The sequence below is a fragment of the Carya illinoinensis genome, chromosome 15 (assembly GCF_018687715.1).
Source record: "Carya illinoinensis cultivar Pawnee chromosome 15, C.illinoinensisPawnee_v1, whole genome shotgun sequence".
Lineage (NCBI taxonomy): Eukaryota > Viridiplantae > Streptophyta > Magnoliopsida > Fagales > Juglandaceae > Carya > Carya illinoinensis.
The window spans coordinates 39,739,825-39,765,665 of record NC_056766.1 but is presented as its reverse complement, the minus strand read 5'-3'; the positions used below and the strand labels follow the sequence as shown (position 1 = coordinate 39,765,665).

The following is a 25,841-nucleotide window of genomic DNA, read 5'->3' as shown; positions in this document are numbered from 1 at the left end:
ATATAAATATGTGTATGAACGTGTTTTAGCTAATCTTGGAGTTGATATAGTTAATTATACATTATCAGTATTTTATCTTCATGCTCTTTATGAAACAAGTACAAACTATTTCGAGTTGATGTCCCCATCTTTTGGGTAATTAATTATTTGTGAGATTTGGATGAAAATATAATGGTAAATTAGTACAAGATTATTTGTAAAGAGAAATAATATACAAACTCCATACAGACAAATTATATACAAGTCTTTGTAAAAAACTAGACCCTACCTAAAAAAAGTATAAAAAAAACTGTTTTTTATTAGTGGAACCCAAATTTTTATAAAAAAAAAAAAAATTGATATAAAATTTATCTATTTGAAACTTGTAACTAACAATAATACCCTTTTCTAAAACAAAGATCATTTTACGTAACAAACATGGAAATTAAATTTGACAAACTCGTTATGAATGATAGAAAATATTTTACAATAAAAATAAATTTATAATCTGACGAATCATATCAAACTATATCAATTTATAAAATTATTTTTGTGTTATCCCAATTTATATATCTTACATATAATATATGTTTTATCGATTTTTCTTTATTATGAGAATTAAAAGAAGTTATCCTAAAAGTTGATTGATATTTTGGAGTGGAGCCATAGATCAAGATGGAACAACTTCAATCACTCCATAGAATAAAGTTTCTCGGAGATGGCTCTAAAGGTCAAGATCACATGCATTAATTAGCTGCCCTGTCTAATTCCCTCGGATTCGCTTTATGATATGTTTTGTCTAAATTAACTAATTAGTTATATTATTTGTGAAAATTAAATAATTATATTTTATAGAAGGATTTAATATATATTGATATTTTTTTAACTTATTGTCATCTACTAGAATCTCTCCACTACACTCTCGCTCCCATTCTTCTTGTTATTCAAAAAGATTTAAAATACAAATAAAAAATATATAGAAAAAATTTAGAATTTTAGTCTTTTTTTTATTTTTATATTCTGAAATGCCTTTTAAGTTTGAATATTATTATTATTATTATTATTATTTTATTTTGAACAAATTATGAGGCAGCCGTGCCATGTCGAGAGATATGAGTGGTAAGTTTCAGATGAACTAATAACAATACTCAAAATTAATGAGTTATATTATGTGTGAAAAGTAACTAATTATATATATATATATATATATATATTATATTTTATAAAAGGATTTAATACATGTTTGATATTTTTTTGAATTATTACATATGCTACAAGCTCGGCTACACTGTCCCATTCTCTTTGTTCTTTTGACCTACTTTTGAGGTTTTCACTCACGTGGTAATTATTTCTTATATTTTACAAATTCGAGAAGAACCGCACAACTCTTTCAAGCTTCTATATATTTTGGATCCTTCCTACATGCATCAATCCAATCTACTTAGAGATTTATCAACGAACTTTGGATCAAGTGCTCGGGATTAATGAGATTAAACTGTGTTTGAGTATTGAAAATACATCAACACTTCTCAACATACTTTATTATTATTTATTATTTTATTATTATTTTTTATCTATTTTTTTTACTATTTATTATTTTATATTACTATTTAATATTATATTATTATTTTTTACCTACTTTTTTATTATTATTCACGACATACCTCAACACTTCTCAACATTCAAACCCAACCTGACTCAGTAGTCTGTATTTCGAGTCTATCTAATTCTATTATGACTAAGTTCTCGATAGAAAAAATATTATAAGATTGAGTAATATTATATATAATCATTTCTTTTACGTACTTTTTATGCACTCAATTGATATGTTTGATTACAATAACTTTTTTATAATATACAATCAATTATATTAATAAAATGTAAAAAAAAATATATAAAATGATTGTATATAAAATTTTTGTATAAAAATAAAGTATCCAATGTTATTATTGCCTTTAACAATCAAATTCATCCAATTTGGATTTAAGCATGTGACCAAATCATGACCATAGGGAATTGAAAAGATTGATATCCCCATGTGGTCTAAACGTGACCCTTTATGTCTAATGAGAATAACCTTAAGTGGATGCCACTTGTGTAAGAAGGACAACATGAAAGCAACCCATCTTGGCATACTTGTTAAATAAGCATAATGTTCACAACTTTTTCTCAATTTTCTTCACGTTCCCATCTGGAAAAAAGGAAAAGGCACTCCCAAATACCCATTACTTTAATCAAGTGCTATTATATTAAGGTACATAAGTCGGCCCTTTTTGGCCTACCCGTGACTCATTAGACATTTGGTAGCTAAGCTCTCATTTCCAAACACAAAGTAACACGCTAAATGATAGAAACAGTTATGCACGTTTTTTTTTTTTAAAAATAAAAATAGAATTTACTATTAATTAAATAATTTATTTACGTGGATATTAAATTTATCTATTTTTTTCAAAAATAATATACGGGATTTGCATAAATTAAGATAGTAAATGAGAGCATTTCATTTGATTTGTGAATTAAGGGCACACTATTTTTACTGTTGACTTAACATAATTTGATTTGTAAGAAAATTTTAAAAATTAAATTTCTTATAAATCAAATCTGATCATATAAAGAGTGTGAAGAGAATATTTTTCACACTAATTTATAAATAGAATAACTCATTAAAAATTTAAAACTTCAAACTCTTATATAAATGGATAAAGAATTGAAAAGGTACGAAAAGATAAATATATAAAATTACGTAGGAAAATAGAAAACTTCAAAAACAGAAAAAAAGAAATATATGATAATTATATGCTCTTTAATTTCCAATCATATATTGGCACTTTATCCAAACCTCACATGGGAATTGAGGGTAAGAAAAAGGGCAGATTTGTAATTCGAAAACCATAACAGTCAAAGCTCCGAGGCGCGTTTCCGACCGGATCAACAGCGCCGTGAATCGTCCAAACGCGCCCTCGCTCTCTCCCGCTCTTCTTCAAGAAACAGTTACGGAGATGCAGAGTGAAACGAGAAACTGAAAAAAAGCTGGAGTGATCGGGCAGAGAGTGAGATCGAGTAAAGTGAGATCAAAATGGCGATCCCTGAAGCGGAGCGCCATCGGGGCAGGGCTCGACCGGCGGTTGTAGCTGTAGCTAGGGTTCCGTTGAGGCGCTTGCTGAGAGTGGCTTCCGTGGCGTGTGGGATTCAGTTTGGGTGGGCGCTGCAGCTATCTCTCCTCACTCCCTACGTGCAGGAGCTTGGTATCCCTCACGCCTGGGCCAGCATCATATGGCTGTGCGGCCCGCTCTCAGGCCTACTCGTTCAGCCCCTTGTCGGTCACATGAGCGATCGATGCACCAGCCGCTTCGGCCGTCGCAGGCCATTTATATTCTCCGGGGCAGTGTTGATCGCGGTCTCCGTCCTGATCATCGGACACTCGGCAGACATTGGGTGGTTTCTAGGTGATCGAGGCAACGTCAGGCCGAGAGCCGTGGGTGCTTTCGTGTTTGGATTTTGGATTCTGGATGTGGCCAATAACATGACTCAGGGTCCTTGTAGAGCTCTGCTAGCTGATCTCACTGGTAAACCACCTTAGCTTTTTTTTTTGATAAGTAAACCACCTTAGCTTATTATTGTTATTGTTGTTATTATTGTTATACGGATAATTTTATCGTTGCAAACATGGATAAGAAAATGACGAGTTGGCGGGCATGGTTAAGATTGCATTTGCACGCTTGTTTATTATTGACAAGAATATGTCTTGTCTCGAAACTGGTTAAGATTTCTCTATTAATGGATCCGTTGTATAGAAATAAAAGTATTACAATCTTCTCGAAACAGACTTTGCCTGGCATTAATTTTTTTGCAAGGTCAAGAAAACTTTGAGAATGTTCCACATTGCTTATTGTTGGCTGAGCTCAGTCAATATTGAAAAATAAAAGAATGTCCCCTGTTGATGTGTGGATCATGCAAATAAAATTAATCAGCATTCATTCTGTCAAAGTTGTATCAGATTCTCGATGAATAATGTGATGATTATGGATGGCTATGGTTATACTCAGGTTCACCCTTGAATCGTGCCGGACATCCAGATCATATGTTTATTGCGAGATGTTATCCTTGCAATCAACCCTGCAGACTGTAGAATACCACAATTATTTGAAAAAGTGAAAAATATCTGCAGAGTGATATTTCCAAAATTCAATGAAAATTGTGCATCCATCATGGTTCATTCTTTTCAGAAACACCACTTAGCATGTACGCATTAGTGTGCATGTAACATGTGAAAAAGATTAAAATGCGTCAAAAGATGTAAGTTATGCAAATAACCAAAAAATTGACTTGTCTTGTGCTAAATGTCTGTCATGCTAGGAAAGGATCATCGAAGGACTCGAGTGGCAAATGCGTATTTCTCTCTATTTATGGCTGTTGGTAATGTTCTTGGCTTTGCCACTGGATCATACAATGGCTGGTTCAAGATTTTTCCATTTACTTATACATCTGCATGCAATGCTAATTGCGCAAATCTCAAGTCTGCTTTTTTTATTGACATTGTATTCATTGCAATTACCACATACGTAAGCATAGCAGCTGCACAGGAAGTGCCTCTAGATTCAAGTGGCAGATCCACCCCCATTGTTGAAGATGGGCAAGGAACATCAGGTCATGCTGAAGAAGCTTTCCTCTGGGAACTTTTTGGGACATTTAGATATTTTTCAGGGCCTATATGGGTAATCCTGCTTGTTACTGCTTTGACCTGGATTGGATGGTTTCCATTTCTTCTTTTTGATACTGATTGGATGGGTCGAGAGATTTATGGTGGTGAGCCTAATGAAGGGCAGAATTATAGTACTGGAGTTAGAATGGGTGCGCTTGGTCTGATGCTGAATTCAGTTGTTCTAGGAATAACTTCGGTTCTCATGGAGAAGCTGTGTAGGAAATGGGGGGCTGGTTTTATATGGGGGATTTCAAATATCCTCATGGCTCTCTGCTTTATTGCAATGCTAGTACTTACCTTTGTGGCAAAGAGTGTTCACACTGAAGCCCATGCTCTTCCTCCAGATGGCATTGTGATTACTGCACTGCTGATTTTTGCAATTCTTGGCCTTCCTTTGGCGGTAAGTCATGCAGTTCTCTTCAGTGAAAGGAATACAAGTTTTTTACTTTATTTCTTGGTCATTCATACTCAAGAATAGAGGGAGAACAGGTGTTAAACGCCTGTTGTTTTGCATGCATTATTAATTCATGTCATTATGGCCCATGCACACTGGTGGAGACAGGGCAGGCTAGGGGGAACCATTAACTCCCACCTCCTGCTCCCGAAAGAGAACCTGATGATCCCCTCTAGCTATTTGGAAAATGTGAAAAAATCATCTTGACCCCTCTAAAACTTTTGAAAATGCCATGGTCTAAGTTCATCGAAAATCTTCAGAATCTATAAACACTCTACAACAACGTGGGTCAAAAAAATTTTAAAAATAAATAAATAGTATATTTTTTCTAAGAAAATAAAAGTTTGGTCCTCGAGATTTGAAAGAAAAAGAAAAGATATTGAAACTTTATGTGATTCACCCACCTTTTTTTGGTATATTTAAAATGGAACGTGTGATGGTTAAGTCTAGGGAATGTTACATAGTGGACATTAATTGACCATGGTTTTAAGATTTAAAAAGTGTTTTTCCTTTTTCCAAAGTAGTAACTTTTGGTTACAAAGTAGTAATTTTCTGTCCCATATAAATGGAAAGTTCATATATCAATTTTTATTTCAAAACCTATTGTATTTTATACATATAATTGCTTGCTTTATTTATGTTTTTTGATAAGTATTTATGAAGTGAAAAAGAAGAATGCTTTCATTAAGAGCTTGCTTTTTTTTTCTTCTTTTCTTTTTCTTTTTTTCTTTTTTTATTTTTTATTTATTTTTTATCTCATATCATCTCAGCTCAACATCCAAACATCACTCAAACACAAACACTTATCAATTTCAAATTTTCAACTTTTTTATCTAATCATTATCTAATCATTACAACTTTTTCAAACTTCCAAACAAAACACAAAAAACAATTTAAATTTTTCAAATCCCAAAATATATATATTATTAAAAAATTATATTCTAACAATATTTTAAATTTATAATATTTTTATTTAACTTTTTCTCTCCTTTCCTAAAATCCGATAAAACATCTTAACTCAAACCATTTCACTACTATTCACAAATTATTCCACTACTATTCACAGATTTTTTATCTCATCTCAACATCCAAATGAGACCTTAATGCTTCAAATTGATTCAGGGGCGCCTTGCAAGAAAAAGTTTGATTTGGTGTGACTTGTTATTCAGAGTTTGGATACGTTTTTAAAATTGGGATGCCAGTTTAAGGAATTTACCCTAAATAAAACCATGTTCTTTTAGGTTCAATTTGTGAAGTCTAGCAAGTTTTAATTTTTAGTAAGAAAATAGAAAAGAATTCATCAATAACCTCTTTTGGTAGCTCTGTGTTTATTTTGGGCAAAGTCTGCCCCCTGAAGGGAAGATCCTTGCTCCACATTGTCTATGCATGCAGAGGTTCGAAATCACCAGGTGTTGTCATCTTGAGCTAAACCATGAACTCACTTTCTGATAGGATCTCTCCAGTATATCCTTAATGTTGGGAGCATTTAAGAACAGTGCAAGTTTTCTGGAGCAGGGCATCTAGACTCTACATATAGTTAATATAAGGATGACACTTTATGTATCATGCGAGATCTCTATTTATACACTGATTGTTCGATTGTATATTGCAGATCACTTACAGCGTTCCGTATGCCTTGATATCCACACGCATTGAGTCTTTGGGACTTGGCCAAGGTGGGCATTTTTTTTTTAGCTAACTTGCCAAATTTTTATTAGGATGCTGGGTGCTGAGCTACTTATCTAAATGGTTGGTTCTTGCAGGATTATCAATGGGTGTCCTGAATCTGGCAATAGTGGTCCCACAGGTATGGTTGCCCTTACGGGATCCCCTCTGTTCTATGTCCATATCTGCCACTACCAAACTAATTGGAATCAACATATGTTCTTGATAGAGTCTATTTTATGTAGTTATAATAATAATCTCCATGTATCTTCATCACTGTGGCCTGTAGCTATAGCATGATTTAATTGCAATTCAATTAAATTGGTAGTTACCAAGCTGGCAAAAATTTATGGTTCCGTTTCTCTGTTTGTGATACTTGATTCACAAATTGAGTTTAAGGGAGCAGTAAATGGGATCCTACATTGTCTTGGAGGGAGAAGTTGCAGTTTGTAATTGTTTCACAGGAATCAGGTTAAAAGCTAACCTCAGGTTCATCTTTTTATTTCTGTTTATTAATGGTTGTTTTGATGGAGGAGGCAAACAGACATTGAAACATCAAAATGTGATCTGAGTTGCACAGAGTCAAAGATTTTGAGTGAGTATGAGGGTAGTTCGTGGGAGGCAAATACAATGTGTCTTTAACTGTACTTCCATATTTTCTTGGAAGTTTTTGGATTAAATTGGAATTTACATTTTCAAGGTGTTATATTGGAACATAACTTTTAATGTGCCAATTAGAAATGTGATTTTGATGAATTATTAAAAAAAAAAAAGGAATATAATTTTGATGAATAATCTTCATTCCTTCTTCAGAATGGGCATAGTAAGAAAGTTACTTGAATTTGGATGCTTCCACGTGTAATATGCATCAAGTAGAACAGGAAAATATTGGGGACTAGATGTTGCTGTATTGTGCTCTCTTAATTTGTATGACTAGTTATTCAAATCTTAGGTCTATGTATTATTAAGTAATATAGGTGTATCAAATTCTCTATATGTCCCTTCCTCCTTATGCCTCCCTTTCAAAACTTCTATATTAATTGCACGTCCAAAGATACAAGGTTCTAGCATAAATTGCAGTTTACCTGCTTATAATACTTCACAAAAACTTTTAACCACCCTGAATTATAGAACCAGATAAATGCGTTTGAGATATTAGAGTTTTTTGTCTCTTACTTTGCTGTTATTTAAAGCAGCATGTTAGTTACATTGGACAAGCATGTGTTGTTTTCTGTGCTTTTGCTAACCTAGGCGTGTTGGTGATATGGTACTTCATATAGATTGTTAGACCATTCTCTGATAGCCATTTTCTGTTAAAGGGGCTGATGTTTTATAAAATGCGATAGCTACAAGTGACAAGCATGTGTGTTATTTACCATCTTCTTTTTTTTTTTTTTTTGACATGGGCATGTTAGTTGAAGGGTGGTGGATTTACACTGTGAACCCTTTTTTTGATAGCTTAAGCTTTTGGTACTTATGGTTTGTAGCATGGATTGATGGGTCTCTCTCTCTCTCTCCCTTTGAAAGATTCGTGGTTTGACCCTCATTCTATTAGTTTCTTTTACTTTTGCATGTATAAGACCCATTTTAGTTCCAAGTTATGTGGTGTCTGTGATGGATAATGGCAAAAGATGTGGGAGGATAAGGCGTGGGAGTTTGGACAGCTTTGAGTAAGGATAGGATAGTAGTAGAAGTGGGGTAGTCTTGAGCTTATGGTGGCAAGCCACCAACTCTCTGTCTCTATCTCTCTCTCTGCTTTTTGATTTTTATTTTACAAATGTTTAGTTGGGTGGATGTGTCACCTCAACTTATCCCTTTAATGCATCACCTCAACAAATCAATGTACTAGTCTGTCCAGCTTTGTAGGGTTCAGCTGGTTATATGTTCTTGTCTGAGGTTTTTTAAGGAGGTAATTTTACCCTTTTGTAGAGTACCAAAAATAGTAAAGAGAGGGAATTTGAAGTTTGGTTTCTAGTAACCTGTACTTTTTGCTTTTGTACACACGCCCACATGACCACATTTATGTTATTTTTTATAATTTTTTGAACATTCATTTTCCTAACATATTGAATTGTTTTTGTTTTTTGGCTTTTTATAAATATATATATATATTAAAAACTCAATCCATTTTTTAACATTCAATTTCCCAGCAGATTGTATGTCTTTCATCATTGAATAAGTGAATTTACATGCTAATAGAGCTATGATATTCGTCTTCTGAAACTCTAGTGAAAACATGTCAGTTGCCAAATATATTTTGTCTACTGAAAATGACTTTCATTGACAATGTACTTGATATGAAGACCACTGTAGTTAGCCTGTATCATGTAATAGAACATTTGCAGCATGTATGATAGGAACACTCAACTTCTAGTAAGGGCTTACAAAATTATCTGGGGGCTTTTCTCTCCACTAGGGCCACTTTTGAAATCAGAGGTTAATGTATATTTCAACGCTCAACCTTCTAGTAAACTTCTAGATAATTTGGAAAAATAAGAACATTGTAAACCCAGACTTATCTTTCCTCCAGAAGAAGAGAGAGGAGGGGGGAGTCTGTTGGAATTTGGCCTTTTTTTCTGATTTTCAGTAAAGAAAGTATCAGCATTAATTATGAAGATCTAAAACCATGCCTATAACATAGAAGACCATCTTTTATGGTGAATATATGCCTGAAATATCCACACCCCTAAATTGTTGTCTAGGAGCAACTTGCTTCGCTTCACCAATGCCAATAGACAGCAGAACTCTTAAGCCTGGAATCGTCTGGGATAAAAAAAGAGCCTGGCTGTCCTAGGCATTGTGAAGATGCAGGCTTACTTCGCAGCACATCAAAGTGTGACCTCACCTGAGCATCACGCTGAGGGAAGAGGTATAGGTTTATATGTTACTCTTAATCTTTGAAAAAAGAACACATGCAGTGAATGTTGGAAAAAGAAAAAATTTACCAATTATGAAATAGTGACATTTATAATTAGGAGAACAGTCATGTGGCTAATTACCCTATCTGATATCATTCAAGCGGTTAGGTATCTTATTTACTGTTGTTTCCCCTGCTGCTTATTCTTAATCTATATCCTGCAATGAGGGATATTCTGTAATTCTGGAGATAGAAGTGTGGCAAAATGCCTCTGGTAGCATATCATTAGGTTTCTTTATTATAATTCTTTATTCATTTAATTTATGTATCTTTTGTGTTCTGAGAGCAGGTGGTGGTGTCCCTGGGAAGTGGACCATGGGATCAGCTATTTGGTGGTGGAAATTCTCCAGCCTTTGCTGTGGCAGCACTTGCAGCCTTTGCTAGTGGACTTACAGCCATCTTAGCTATTCCGCGATCTGGTCCTCAGAAGCCCAGAGGCCTCACATGAGGTATCATGTTGTATCTGCTTTTTTCACTACTTTATCAAGTTAGCTGGTACCCAAAATTTGTAAATAGCCATTGTTATTTCGACCTATTATATACAAATAATTTGCTGGTCATTTCATCAAAAAATTATCCCTATCTTTCTTTCTTTGGTCTTTCTGCCCCCTCAATATTTGGTTTCATCTTTTAAGATATTCAAATAATGAGGGTCCTAAAGTTTCATCTTATTGGCTGTTGACATAGGAATTGAGAGCTGATTACAAGACCAATTTTCCATTATTGTTTTCCTTCTCTTTTATTTGAAATATTGGAGGTTTTATGAACTATGTCTCATTCATAGCCTGCTGAAACCTATTACTGAACCATGAATTCTGTTTTAAAGTAGTGATAAAAGTCTGGACTGAAGGCGTGGATCTCCATTTACAATGGGCAACGGTGGACGTTCTACATAAATAATTAATGATGGAAAATAGTCATTTTTGAAGCAATAGGTTTTCAGACATGCTTGAAAGCTGTCATCAAATGCTGTGTGAGACGGGTTGTCTACAATTAGTGGAGAATTTCTTCAACAAAAATGGATCCCAACTTGGGAAATTGTTGCTTTATGGATTATTGCCTTGGAAAAGTATGTGAAGCCTCAGCTCTGGATTCCAAAAACAACATTCGAGACTAATTCCTTACCAACCAAGATAAGTTGCCCTTAATTGGGAATTATTCCTCAAGAAAATGAATTTTGTTTCAGGGAAAAGCTGGTCGTGCTTTGGTGGTTCAAGGAAGTTCTATTGGAATCTCATGCATGCTGTGCATGAATTTGTTGTGTGAATATGGTTAAGTGTGCTTGGTGGCCAACAATGAATATATTAATTATGCTGATTGAAACCTTGATGGAATTGGAGACGCCTCTTAATTTTCGGTCTGATTTTTTTTTTTTTCTTTCTTTCTTTTAGGAAAACTGGAGTATTTTTCTTTGGCAGGTTTCCTTTTTTATTGTGCTCTTCTTTTTCCTTATTATTTTTTTTTTTATGGTTTGTTTCGCTTGCGTCTGGACCTTGGAATAAATTCTGGCGTTTATTGCACTTAATAGTATCAATGAAAGTCTGTTTTTGCTTTGAATGTTCCCATCAATGCTACGAAGGCTTGTGACGTATTTGAAAATACGACCATCTTATGTACCATTTGTTCAGATATGACCGTAAAAGTCTCTTGGCTACCATTTGTGAACAAAACTATTTGTTCACAAAAGGGTAGGAGGAAGGGATCCGGGTTCTCATATTTGCTCAGATTGCAGGCCATTTGGCGGAGGTGCTGGGGAGGGGCTCCTCCCGGGCAGGTGCCCCGGGTCACCTGCCCAAGGAGGTGGGGTCATCCTACATCCTGCCCGAGTTCCTAGCAACACGGACAGGGGATTGCAGGAATACCCAAAGGAGCATGTTTGAGTGGGTAAAAATTAAAATATTCGGTGCCTGAATTGATATTAATGCCAAATTTTCTAAATCATGGAGCATATACATGCTTGAAACCTCGATGCATGCAGATGTGTATCAAGGACTCATTATCTGTCATGCATTTATAGCACATTAGGCGGCTTGTAGTAATTCAACAAGCATCTTAATGTGTTGGGTGTGTTGAGAGATAAAAGCAGCAATTGTTTCTATTTTTTTCTTTTTCATTTTTTCTTTTTTTATCAGGAAAAGGAGGGGGGAGGAGGAGTCTTGGTGAAAGGGATGGAATATATGAATTTGTTCGAGATTGAAGGGGAGTATAATCTTTTAATTAACGGGAAATCGTAACAGGTCTTGTCACTTTCTCAAGTACTTTTCCCCAAACTTGCTTTGGAATTGCATTTTTTAGTCAGTTTCGATGCCAAAATAATTTCTGAGCTCCACTAACAACTTGGTGTAATTTGTGCATCTTTTCTGATTGACGTTGGTACAAGTGAATGGCATCACCACGTGATCAAACTTGTCAATGTCCTTTGCTGCTCTGTTAGGATCTACAATTTGGGCAGCCCCCACCTTCCCCAAAATGAGATGCAAAGTTCGAAGATGTCATTCAATTTTATTATTTCTTTTTAACCCCAAGTTAATTATCTCATCTATTTGGTATTGGGGGTTCTCTTGCAGGAAATAATGGTATATTTTTTACAAAAATTCTAGTGACTTTTACGTACTTTTTTCTATTATGAATTATTTTGGGTGCTCGACATATAGCTTTCATTTACGGGGACTTATTGGTTTAGAGACACATGGAGTCTGACATTGTGGGGGGTATGGGTTTCAGGGGAAGTACTATCTTATACAAGGAAACAAAAAATTCTGATTCTTTGAAGTTGCTGATGACTAAGAAGTGGGGAAGAAAGGAAAGAAAAATTTACTCAACTCTCTCTGCTCTTTCTTGCTTTGGAATATAGGGGTGATGACGGATGGATGAATGGATGATGGTAGGGCTGCCCTTTCTCTGTTGTATGGCAGCAGACACAGCCAAGGCTCTCTCCCACAGAGAGACACAGTCTCTGCTCTGTTGTGCTCTGCTCTGTTGTGAGAAAGGGTATACATGATAAATGGTTGTAATTGGCCCACGTAAGTTGTCTCTCAGTGTTCCCTTTCTCCCATCTGCCTCTTCTTCATACTACTTACTGTCATCTCCATTAGCACTCCTTCCCACCAGGGGTCCGATTCACGAGCACCACCTACCTCCACATATCCATGAAGATAAACTTTTTTAATAAAAACAAATTTCCAAAAAAAAAAAAAAAAAAAAAAAAAGATCTACCAGATCATCTTCATCTTGCACTTTAGGGTTCAAAACGCCCCCTGTTTCCTTCATCGGCTTAAGCCCAAACTCACTCACAAAAACCAAAATTTCAACCTGATTTTTCCACTTCTTTAACAAAGTACACTTAAGATGCTCTAGTTAGTACACTTGTTTTCAGTGTTTTAACTACTACTCTTTTTTGTCCAAACGAGTAAAACAAAGAGCTAAAACAGATGGGGCCAGGGAACAGAATTTACACCAAGCTTGTCACCTAAAACTAAAGCAAGTGGTTTGAAGGATGTTTGGGGGGGGTGTTGTAATGGGATCTGGACAGCAAGTCATGCTCGGTGTGGGTTTTCTCACATGGGTTGTGCAAGAAAGGGATCGTGCATGGTGCTTGCTTGCCTCAGAACGTGCAAACAAACATTCAAAGCTTGCTGCAGCCAGCAAGCCAGTGTAAAACAACATATATGCCTTTCGGCCCTTGTCACCTCACTTCACAAGTAGGCCTAGGCGAATTTGCTCTTCGATGATCCCTTCCCCACTCCAAGTCCCAAAGAACTTCTTTATCCTTGTTCGTACAGAGATCAGAAACCAAGGGTTTCAAAGATTATCCACGTACGTTTAAAAGGACCACCAGTATCATTTAAACAAAGCAAATGACCTGATTGGGCGGTAAAAAAATACTAATATTTGTCTAATCTTCTTTCTTTCCCCTATAATCTTAGTATATATTGAGAATAAAATCATCAGGGCTCCGACATAACACCTTTTGAGTGTAAATACTATTGTCTTATATGAACTCCACCCAAACGGCTTCCAATATCATGCAAGAAAGAAAATGAATATAAAGTAACGCTACACACAATCGTGGAGTGTATAAATGTCGTATAATTGTTTTGAAAAAAAATAAATTTACGATTAAAAAATTATTTTTTTTATGTAGATTTTGTTATAATTTACTTTTTTTTAAAAAAACTATATGATATTTACGTAAACACGACTATAAATATTATTTTTATGAATATATAGCAATTGCTAACCTAACAGTTTGAGAGAGAGAGACGCCCCCCCCCCCCCCCCCCCAAAAACCACACCCAAATTCTCTTTCCTAAGTTGACACGTGCCTGCAGAACCAACGGTAGGGCCTAACCTCTTCACCTATATATAAACCCTACCCCCCTCCACCCGTTCCCATACTCGAAGCAAAACAGAAGAACTGCACACACAAGCACAAACCCACGCACAAGCTGCCTATTTTGTACATTCCGATCCCTCTCATTAACCCCTCCTTTTAAAGTTTATTCTCTCAGAAAAGGCTATCATGTGTAACCCAAACCCATCTGCTCCGAAGAAAACCCATGCCGTAAATCTCAACCAATCCACCGATCTTCAGCCTGATGACGAAGAACTTCAAAGGTGGCCAACTCCTCCTGAGGTAAAAATGGAAAAAAGATCCATGCACACCCACCATTTTCGTGGTCACATATATAAAACAAACATATACCAATACATACATACATACATACATATATATATATATATATATATATATATATATATTTGTACATACAGATTGCTAAGACGACACTTGAGAACAGTAATGATAAAAATAGCTATCAAAATACACTCATTTTTGCAGGAACTAACTCACTCTTGTTTCCAATATTCAGGCCTTGGAAGAAATCAAAGCCATCGGGAAGATCTCAGGCCCAACGGCTATCACAGGTCTACTTCTGTATTCAAGGGCCATGATCTCCATGCTTTTTCTTGGCTATCTTGGAGAACTTGAGCTCGCTGGAGGCTCTCTCTCTATTGGCTTCGCCAACATCACCGGTTACTCTGTTATCTCCGGTTTGGCCATGGGAATGGAACCCATCTGTGGACAAGCTTACGGTGCAAAACAATGGAAGCTTCTTGGCTTAACTTCTCAAAGGACAGCACTTCTACTCCTCTCCACCTCCATTCCCATCTCTTTCATGTGGCTAAACATGAAGAGAATGCTCTTGTGGTGCGGCCAAGACGAAGAAATATCTTCCGTGGCCCATTCTTTCATTCTCTTCTCCATTCCAGACCTCTTCTTCCTTTCGCTTCTTCATCCTCTTAGAATCTATCTAAGGACCCAAAGCATCACATTACCATTAACTTACTGTTCAGCCCTCTCTGTTCTCCTTCACGTCCCCATAAATTTCCTTTTAGTCTTCCATTTCAAGATGGGTATTGCAGGGGTTGCCGTAGCAATGGTCTGGACCAATCTCAATCTCTTCCTCCTACTTTCTTCCTTCGTATATTTCTCCGGTGCGTATAAAGACTCGTGGGTGTGTCCGAGTATGGATTGCCTTCGAGGTTGGTCGTCTTTGCTCGCCCTGGCGATCCCAACTTGCATCTCCGTTTGCCTTGAATGGTGGTGGTACGAATTCATGATAATGCTGTGCGGTCTTCTAGTCAACCCGAAAGCAACGATTGCATCCATGGGAATCCTCATACAAACGACCTCTCTAGTCTACGTCTTTCCCTCTGCGCTTAGTCTTGGAGTTTCCACAAGAGTTGGGAACGAACTCGGCGCAAACCGCCCAGCTAAAGCCAGAATTTCCATGATTGTTTCACTAGTTTGTGCGGTCGTTTTGGGCCTCAGTGCCATGCTGTTCACAACCTTGATGAGGCATCAGTGGGGTCGATTCTTCACAAGCGACTCTGAGATTCTCGAACTTACTGCAATTGCATTGCCAGTCGCCGGGCTATGCGAGCTTGGAAATTGTCCACAAACCACCGGCTGTGGAGTTTTGAGAGGGAGCGCAAGGCCAACTATTGGGGCAAACATCAATTTGGGGTCATTTTATTTGGTGGGTATGCCTGTGGCCATCTTCTTGGGGTTTGTAGCGAAAATGGGGTTCTCCGGGTTGTGGCTGGGCTTGCTTGCAGCACAGGCATCCTGTGCTCTGCTCATGATGTGTGTCCTCTGCAGAACAGATTGGACGGTTGAAGTAGAGAGAGCAAGAGAACTCACACAAACATGTACCAAGTCTTTTCCTTTGCCAATATCATCATCAACACCAGAATCAAAATCCAAGAAATCCATCATCAATAAGGCTAATCTTGAAGAGATCTGCGTTGGTGATGAGTTTGTGAAGTCGACCTCACTTGAAACAGACCCTTTGATCTGTACTAGACAAACCGTGCATTGAGGACATTTTCACCTCCCCATTTTTGCCCCAACCCCACCCGCCCCCCTCCCCCCGCCCCTCCCCACAAACTGAGCTGAGGTGAAAGTTAAACATTAATTGTAATTAGATTAGACCTCTTTCTTATGTTTGATCTTCTTTTTCAAAGTTGTTATATTAATAAAAACAGAAATCCGTAGAATAGAATCAAAATACATGCATCAGTTCTCCATACTCGGCTTCGTGACTCACTGTCTGCAAGTGTGCGTGTCTGTAAGAGAGAAAGGGTTAAGCTGTCGGATGTTTTTGAGGGCTGGGAAAAAGAATCTACCTTTCCTCTTGTTTCTTTCCATATTAGGTAAATATCTTGACTACCTAAAAAGGAAAAATTAGTATAATCCACTGTAAACTAGGGCTAAAAACAATCCTATACCTTAAAAACTGTTGCTCTACGTCATCATGTAAGATGTAGCCGTACCATACAATAGAACCCTAGCCATAACCTACGTACTTATGTAACTATAACCGGTACGTACATGATCATGATAACATGAATATTAATACAAAGAATGCAGAAATTTATTACTAAAAGAAAGGATGTGATCATCATGAGGTTTTTCATCCGATCCATAGATATATATTAATATATATCCATTTTAGTATTATATATCCCCGAATTGTGCTACAAAAAAATGGAGAAATTATTAGAATATTCTCATTATCTGATCAACGATCGAGTTCACTACTGCAGCATATTCCCCCTAAGAAAATGTATGTAAAAATGAAAAGCAGTTCATACACACAGGCGTATACGTGCATACCCACGTGGGGTTATTTCTGCAGAAGAAAGAGCATGCAGTACAGAAAGGATAATAATTATTGGTATTAGGAAAAGACATTAATGTAGAGTCGGGGTGGAGGCCAGAGGCTCCTGCTTCGAACTGAAGAAACAAAATCAAGCTATTATTGCCTATGTCTACTTCTCACGTGACAAAACAACAGCAACAGTGCTCTCTGTTTATTACCAATTCGCCATCGATCCCCACCACCCCACCAGGCCACCACCCACCATTTGTTTTTTTCCGCAGGACTAACATAAGATATATGAGGGTTGCTGATTATCATTTCACCCATTACATATTATATATTTTTTTATTTTTTTTTATTTTATTCTTCTTAAAAGAATTAAATTATTCTACTCATCATCTATATATCATATAATTGATATGAGAAAAAAATAAAAATAAAATAGATGTAATGTGTGATGTATGAGGATGATGAATAAAATTTTTCGATATATATACCACTGGAAAAGAAAAAAAAAATGTAGTGATTATGATTGTAATGATCAGTAATATAAATTTTTTTTTAATACACATGAGTAAGATAACTTTTAGTTTTATGGCTTTTAGTTGTAGATTTTAATTATAAGTAATAAGCTATAATAATATTAAAAAGTTATTTATTGCCTAATTGATCATAACTATATGTTTAAAGTGTTTTTTAAGCCTTCTTTGAGGTAAAAACATTTTTTGAAGTAGAAATGACTTAAAAGGTCATTTAGTTTTTATAAGTTATGACTATGTCCTTGAAGAAATCAAATATTATAATTAAATAATAACAAAAATAATTTAATAAGGTTTTCAGTAAGTATAATGAAAAAAATATTTTCAATAATGCATGATAAGATCAAAGGGTAAAGTTATAATTATTTAAAAGTTGTATAGGTATTTCCGTCTATTACAATTTTCTTTAAAATCGGAACTATGTTCCACGTTATCTAAAAAGGCGCCTGAAACGTACCTTATAGTCTTTTAGAAATTGAAAATTATTTTAATATGTAATAACCAAACAACCTAATATTATCATTAAAAAGCTTTTGATCAGGCTATTTAACCACTTTTTATGACCACTAACTCAACCCCAAACTAACAGGCTGGCCCTAATTAGGGCATGAATATTATTCATCTACAATAATAAATATTAATTATAAACGTTCTGATCAATCTTTGGACGAAGCCTACATACACTTTGTATGTGGTTAGGAAAACCGTGGATTTCCAATACTGAGGTACTTTTAAGGATTAGGGTAATTTGCATATCTGATCATCATGATCTTGTCTGCAGAACATGATGATTTTGTATAGAAAGTTACCATTATTACCAAACTGATCATCATGCAAGACCTCGCTCGATCGTTAATTTCGTTGTCAAACTTTTCAGGCTTTATGGAAATGCTCCATTGCAATATTGATAAAGGATTATCTGGCCGATCGACAAACATTCCATTGCAATATATATACGTACAAGCATGAAAATAAATGGATAATGATCATAAAGAAACAATTATTGTCATAAATTCGTTTGAAATGGAAGGTATTTTTGCCGAATATTAACTTCTAAATTTGTTACAAGATTATGATTATTTTATTAAAAAATGGCTTCCATTTAAAATAAAGTTTTAAAAAGAGTTGTGAAACGAGATAAATAAATACAAGCAAACGAGACGTGAGTAGTACGATAAGTAATGAGTAATGATATCCACGCAATACCTTTTACAATATATTTCACAATACATGTTACAAAATAGAGAAATTTTGATAAAATGATTTTACTTTTATAAGGTAGTTTATAAAAATACCCCTCATTTTAAAATATTGTTGTGTAAAATGTTTTAAAAAGTTATGTGTATTGATCATTTTTCATAAGTAATTGGTCCCGACCATTTACAGGATGGGAGAGCCCCATTAATATTGCTTGAATGTTTTGAAGAGAAAATCTTAAAATCGAATGAAGTGAAAATATGAGTTTTACACCCTCAAATCAAAGAGAGACACATTAGTGATCTCATAAATTTACCGTAGAACCAAATGCAAATAATACTAACATCTTCAGCAATTTCTCTCTCTCTCTCTCTCTCTCTCAACCCCTATCTTACACATTGTGTTTGTACTTCTTACCTAGTACTTCACCCATTAGCCTGAAACCTGTTAGCAGTTAGCAGAGAATGCGAAAGGATTTTCTTGCCACACAAGTAAATTAATTAAAGAAGAATGTGAATTTAGGAGTTGGGAATTAGACGTATAGGATGAAATGAAAAAAAAGTTACTGGACTTTCGACTAAAAGAAATGAAATTGCAACATCACAACTCACAAGAATTGAGTGATGGAGGAGAGAGCTTGAACGAAGTGCTTGAGGAGTGAGAGGCTCACATGTTTTGAAACAGCTGGTCTATCGGTAAACTGTTGTGCCATGGTTTTGAACAACAATAGAGTCAAGGCCACAATTTGACACTTTTGTTGATCAGTTTGTATATCGTCCAATTTGTGTGTGTGTATTTTAATTTTTGACGCTTTTGTTCTTGTTCTTGTCCACAATTCAAAAATAACCCTGGCCAGTGCTCTTAAAGCTTAATACCGATGAGGTCATGTTTTGTGATCTCAAGAAGGCTGGAATTGGAATGATTCTCAGGGATGACAAGAATGAAATGCTTATGGCAGCAAGTAAGGCTGAAAATGAGAAAATGAAGTGGAACACTTCGAAACCATTAAACTCTTGGCAGTTTTCTGAGGGATGCAACTATGTGCTAGTATAGGTGTCCTAAACCTAATTATGGAGTCAGATTGCCTTTTGCGTGTTGATTCTTTGACAAAGAATGATATGATTCATTCTGAACTTGGGGCTCTTTATGTTAAAGTTATGAGATTAAAGACTTGTTTTGCATCTTGTTCTTTTACACATGTATTTAGAGAGGGTAACTTGGCAGCACATAAGGCTTGCACGATATGTATGGAATGTTGAGAATATTAAGATATGGAGAGATTGTATTCCACTTTCTTTCTCAAGCTCTTTAGCTTGATAAATGTTGATAATCATTTTATCTTCAATGAAGTTGATTTTTTCTATAAAAAAAAAAAAAAAAATGGTCAGTCTGAAGGAGTGCCTTGTAAATTGTCAACAATGTTTTTAATAGATTTTTCTTATATATCATCAAATTATAATTTGGTCACACTTCAAATTTTATGGTAGCTACAGCTTTTATTTTCCTGTTTTATTTCAAGAAATTAAATTAGAATATAATATTCATATTAGATTATTTCTCTTTTAAAGTTTGTAACTAACTAGATGAAACATATTTAACAAAAAAGCTCACATTCATTGGATAGCTTGCTACGTGGTATATATATATGTAATTCATGTGTTGCTTAAAAACTTTTAAATATATAACGTTACTACTATACATTATTCAATAAAATACAAAATTTAGTTTATGGTTAACATATATTACCTCTTTTTTATAATTCCTATATATATATAGATCATTTCAGTAGTTCAACATCTTCTCTTAATTGAAATATATGAAAAATTTGAATGAAAAATTACTAGTACTACTACTAATGGAAGAATGGAAGTTTGATTCTTTTTTCCTTCTTATTTTTTCGGTTTTTTATCACTTTCTGAAAAATGTATTAATTCCTAAAAAATTTCAATTCAACTATTTATTGATCGATCCAGACCTAAAATTACCTAAGCTCTCCAAACTGCCCTTGATCTAGATCATAGGCTGTGTGTGTATACTAGAGGTGATCAATAGGTGACACTACATTAAACATCTTTCTTCGCCCCTCTCTTGTGGAGTGGGTAAGTTAGGTTTTTTCCCCTTCAGAGGTCCTTCTATGGAAAGAGAAAATAAAAGGTCTAGTTGTCGTGTGTATGTAATATTTTTTGGCTAGAATATTATTCTTGCATATTCAAAGAGGTGCATTAATTGTCATTGATAACAGTTTGTCAAAATGGTCGCCTTGCCCTTCTTTTATTTTTTTAAGCGAAGAGAATGACACCTTATAATTTATTAATGAACTCTCATTTCTGGCAGCTGAATATAGTGAGTACAACTTAGGACTAGCTCCCTGGTAGCTAATGATGTCAAAAAACAAAGCCCATGGAGTTGTAAAACCTATCTCCAATTAAAGCAGACACCTTGGCTGTTTGTTTTTTTATTGTTACCCTTTTTTTTAAAAAAAAAATATCACTTGTAACTGAGGAATACCATTACAAACCATTAAACAAGCCAAAACATGCCCAAAACCAACGAATGATAACACAACCTATGAACAAAAAACACAACTCAAAATCTAAGATAAGGCAAACCCAACTTATCCATTCTCAACAAACCTCTCACCTCCCTTGGAGACACCTTGACTGTTACAAGATAAAAACCATCTAAAAATCAAAGCATCATAAAAACTTATTTCTATCCTATAACAATCACAAATTAGGAAACAGGTTACAAAAAGAACCAGACTTTAGCAAACTCGAATTGCAGGATACCGAGCCCGATCCATGTTCATGATTAACAACCTAATTTGAGTTTTCAAAGAGGGATGGCTGAAAGTTGTGGTACTAGCTCTTCTGTATAGGGCTGAGCAGAAATTCAAAAATCCAACTCCGACCCCAACTCCGCTCCTACTCCGCTCTGATTCCACTCTGACTCCAACTTGTCGGAGTTTTTTTTCCAAGGAAAGTCGGAGTCGGAGTCGGAGGTGGAGGTGAACCGACTCCGATCTGCTCCGACTCCGACTCCGATGCCAGGCTCCGACTCCAATTCCAACTCCGCTCCGACTTCACTTCGATCTTGAACATATTTAATAAAAATATATGTATTTTTTTATATATTAATCATATAAGTATAATAACATGTAATAATAATGTATAAATACTAAAATGCATAATAACATGTAACACCAATAGATAAACACTAATATATAAATAATAAATTTATAATAACATGTAATACTAATGTATAATAACTAAAGTATTGATTATGTAGATTTTATATAACTATATTTTATATAGTTAGTTAAACTTAATAATATATATACTAGCATGAGTTAATTATTATTATAAAAATAACTATATTCTTTATATATTAATCATATATATTTTATATAACTATAACTTATATAGTGAGTTAAATACTAGTATGAACAAATGTACCTAAAATAATAAATTTTTACTATAATAACATGTAACACTAATGTACCTAATATACCATGAAGTAGTAATGTATAGACTATAGTAATCAATCTATGATTCTATAATAACTTGTTGGAATGAAATTCGTTGCAATTTGTATTGGTTCTTTTGTTGTAACTTGTAACTTGTTGATGGAATTAGAACTTGATGAATAATGAGCCATGAGTTGGTTGGATAATTTGGAAGGATAGATGATGATAGATAATTAGTTTGTAATTTTAGTTATGTATTTTTAATTTGTAATTTTGATTATGTATTTTTAATGTGTGTATCATAGTTGAAAAATTTCTTCTTGCAAGTTTGAATTTTATTTTATTTTACAGTGTCCAAGATTTTAATGTGTGTATCAAGTTCTAAGGATGAAGAATCCTTGTGTAAATGATTTTTTTTTTACAAATTTGGTTAAATAAATTAGAAATTAGAAATTATATTTAAAAAAAAATTGATATGGAAGCCCAAATCCGATTAGAGTCTAAAATTGTAAAATTAAAATATCAAATAGATTAAGGAAAAAAGTCCAATTAAGAAGCTTTACTTCGACTCCACTTCGACTCCGCTCCGACAAGTCGGAGTCAGAGTTGGAGGTCGGATTCGACCTCCGACTTTGTCGGAGTCGGAGTCGGGGGACGACAATACCGACTCCAAAAAGTCAATGCTCAACCCTACTTCTGTATATGTTACTCCTTCGTTCTCCATTAATCTTAGCTAACCAATTTGCAACCTAGTAATTTGCCTCTCTAAACGTAGCAATATTTAATGTCAAGCTGAGACCCCATCACACATACAAATATTACTTGCATGGAACAGGTGGGGTAGGGGTACTTTCAAATTAAAAAGAAAAATACTTTAGCATCAAATAGATTATATAAAAATAAACTCACAAACTGATATAGTTTCATTTAGTGCATTAGATTGTAAAGTTACTTTCATTATAAAGTAGATTTAACGGATTCTATGAAACTACGTTAGTTTGTAGATTAATTTATTTTATGTAATCTCTTTATATTTATAACAATTCTCAATTAAAAATGACCTAAAATATCACTGTATTTTATATATATATATATATATATGTACTGAAAAATTGCGTTGTTTAGTCACCCATATAATCGAGTTTGTTACATTACATGAGAGAATAATGCATGAATGGCTATCACAATAAAATTCTGCATGATATAAATATATATATATATATATATATATGCAGTTTGTCCTGATGGTCATGTGTTCTCCCGATCATGCATGAGCGGCTTCAAGCTGGGGGTAACAAAGATGGGGACCCCGGCCTGTTACCATGCATGCATCGTACTAAAAAGCTTCTGCAATTTCAGAAGGTTAATTCGGACACCTATAACTTCAAACTTGGAATTATATATAATTATTGAGGACCCCTATTCTATATATATAAAATATATATTACGTACGGCCTTCTGCATCGTACGTGAAAGGGTATAATCATAGAGTAGTAGTACTCGTGTTACTCTGCCGCCCACGTGACTGTGATCCACAGGCTCGATCAATGTCATTTTTTTTCTTTTTTTTTTAATATTTTTTAAACATATTTAAGTATTTTTAAAAAAATAAGAAAATACAGCAATATACTAATATTCAATTTCTTTTAACCATTAGGTAAAAATAAAAAATTAAAATTAAAATACAAAAGCAATCAAAATGAGTACTAGGAAAATTCATGAGACACTAACATTATTCATAATCATATATAATAGAGTACTCACATATATGCACCTAATTCTCAATATCATGATCACGGCTGGCCTAGTCATGTTTTTACGAAAATTAAATATTAACATTTTAATTCCCAACTATATATTAATCACTCTTTAATTTTTAAGGTTTTCCAGTACGTAAGTATATATTGAACTTACATATATATCGCATTAACTAATCATTTAACACTTTCTTGGATATTATATAATTAATTTGCTGTAACAGTTGAATTTGTTTCTGTATAATTTAATTCTTTCTTGACATATATATATATATATATATAATGTTGAGAAGGTAATGTATATCATCATGTTGATTGATCTTACACTTTTAGTATGAAGAAGAAAGAATGATGATCGCATTGATTAGTTATTACACAGTAAAATTTAAGGAAACGTGTGTTTTAAAACCTAACTACAGAGAGTACTGTGCAGAGCTGGTAATCATAAGTATTTTGTGTTTTACAACCTAACTTTCTCGGAATCCGGCTGCATGCTGATCACTTTACAGTTTACATATAATATGGTTTCGAGTCCAATACTATTAATGTTTGCATGCATCCGCTAAGTCCTTTACATTCAATATGATATTTTCTCAGCTGAATATATACATATCTATATATATATATGAGTTTGTGGGTGACTAATGGCTGATTTGACTACACTCACAGAAAGGAGAAAAGCGAAAAAGATCAGGCTACAACAACATCTACAGCCTGCATATATATATTCTGTGTGCATGCATCTGTCTTATATATATTTATTCATTATTAATAAAAAAAAAATGAAACCCAAAATTCATTCAATATATATATATATATATTTCTAGTACTTTCCCTTCAGAGCATTCACGTATTCCCTATGAACTATTGCACAATAAACAAACAGTACTTTTGCTTTCTGATAAACCCAAAAAGAAAAAGAAGAGATAAATGGCAAAGGGGGAATCCACTCGCAATTGGCTACTATCATGGGACACGATACATGTATATATATATATATATCAGTCGGAACCATCAACGTCCAGCACCTGATCATTTAAACCTCATTTGAAAAAAAAAAAAAAAAAGACCTTGGAATCGAATAATTAATTCAGCCCACGTGTACATGACAAATATTTCATATCTCTTATTCACCAAGTGTCCGATGCGAAGGTGACACGTGTCACGCATCTCAAGCCCACTTTTCTCAAATTAGTAGTTCACAGATGGCATGCATCATTTCCGTGGAACAGAAAAATATATAGAACAGACAACATTAACAATGTAAACCGCCCCATTGGAGGAGTTAGTGGGAGAAAGGTACTGTTTTTCTTTTTATGCACCAAAAGAATTCAAAAAAAAAGGGACACTTTATACATTAACAAAAGGATTATGCTAAAAGTTTGAAAAGAATTCCTTGGCATGTTTTAATATGATTTCTCTAATCCAATTGCTTGAAATTTCAGGCAGAGGCAGGTCTAAATCTGGCAAATGCATATGTTCTGCTTTCTTCACGAGTGTCACTTCAAAAACCACATGACACTCTTCCCATTTCTGTGAAAGAGAGCAGTGGCACTGTGGCAGTGGGTTGCCTGTGGCCCTCATCTCCTTATTATATTGAGTGAGTGATGGAGAGGCCGTAGGCAGTGGCCACTAAAGCTTTTAATTACCATAACAAGTGTCGAGGACCTTCTTCTCTAGGCAAAGCAAAAGCCTTTGTACCTGTGAACAACTCCCCCAGCCCCCCAGCACATATATTTTTAAGTATTTTGTTAATTATCATGCATGTTATTCTACCACTTGCCGAAAGTCATTATTTATATGTATTTTTAAACTTTGTTTTAAGGATAAATTGCTGAAAATAGTGAGGTATTGTTTGCAGGGCCCCCGGCTTTTTCTTCCACTAAAAAGTGAGTACCCCATGCATGCCCTCACCTGGTAAAAAATATCTAGGTTTTCGGTCCAGAATTCTGGTCAATCTTTTCCACCGGAAAGGGTAAAGATCATAGCCCGCAGTCAT

General features: G+C 34.7%; 2 protein-coding genes across 2 annotated transcripts; both read left to right on the top strand.

Moving 5' to 3' along the window:
* The first annotated feature begins 2,807 nt into the window (after positions 1-2,807).
* LOC122296163 (sucrose transport protein SUC4-like) lies at positions 2,808-11,274 on the top strand. Its single transcript, XM_043105617.1, has 6 exons — positions 2,808-3,545; positions 4,336-5,081; positions 6,748-6,811; positions 6,899-6,942; positions 10,007-10,166; positions 10,547-11,274. The coding sequence occupies exons 1-5, from the start codon at positions 3,056-3,058 to the stop codon at positions 10,163-10,165; spliced, it is 1,503 nt and encodes a 500-aa protein (XP_042961551.1). The 5' UTR covers positions 2,808-3,055; the 3' UTR covers position 10,166; positions 10,547-11,274.
* A 2,820-nt stretch (positions 11,275-14,094) lies between these two features.
* LOC122296162 (protein DETOXIFICATION 48-like) lies at positions 14,095-16,310 on the top strand. Its single transcript, XM_043105616.1, has 2 exons — positions 14,095-14,353; positions 14,589-16,310. Exons 1-2 carry the CDS (start codon positions 14,240-14,242, stop codon positions 16,098-16,100), a joined length of 1,626 nt encoding a protein of 541 aa, XP_042961550.1. The 5' UTR covers positions 14,095-14,239; the 3' UTR covers positions 16,101-16,310.
* Positions 16,311-25,841: the final 9,531 nt, after the last annotated feature.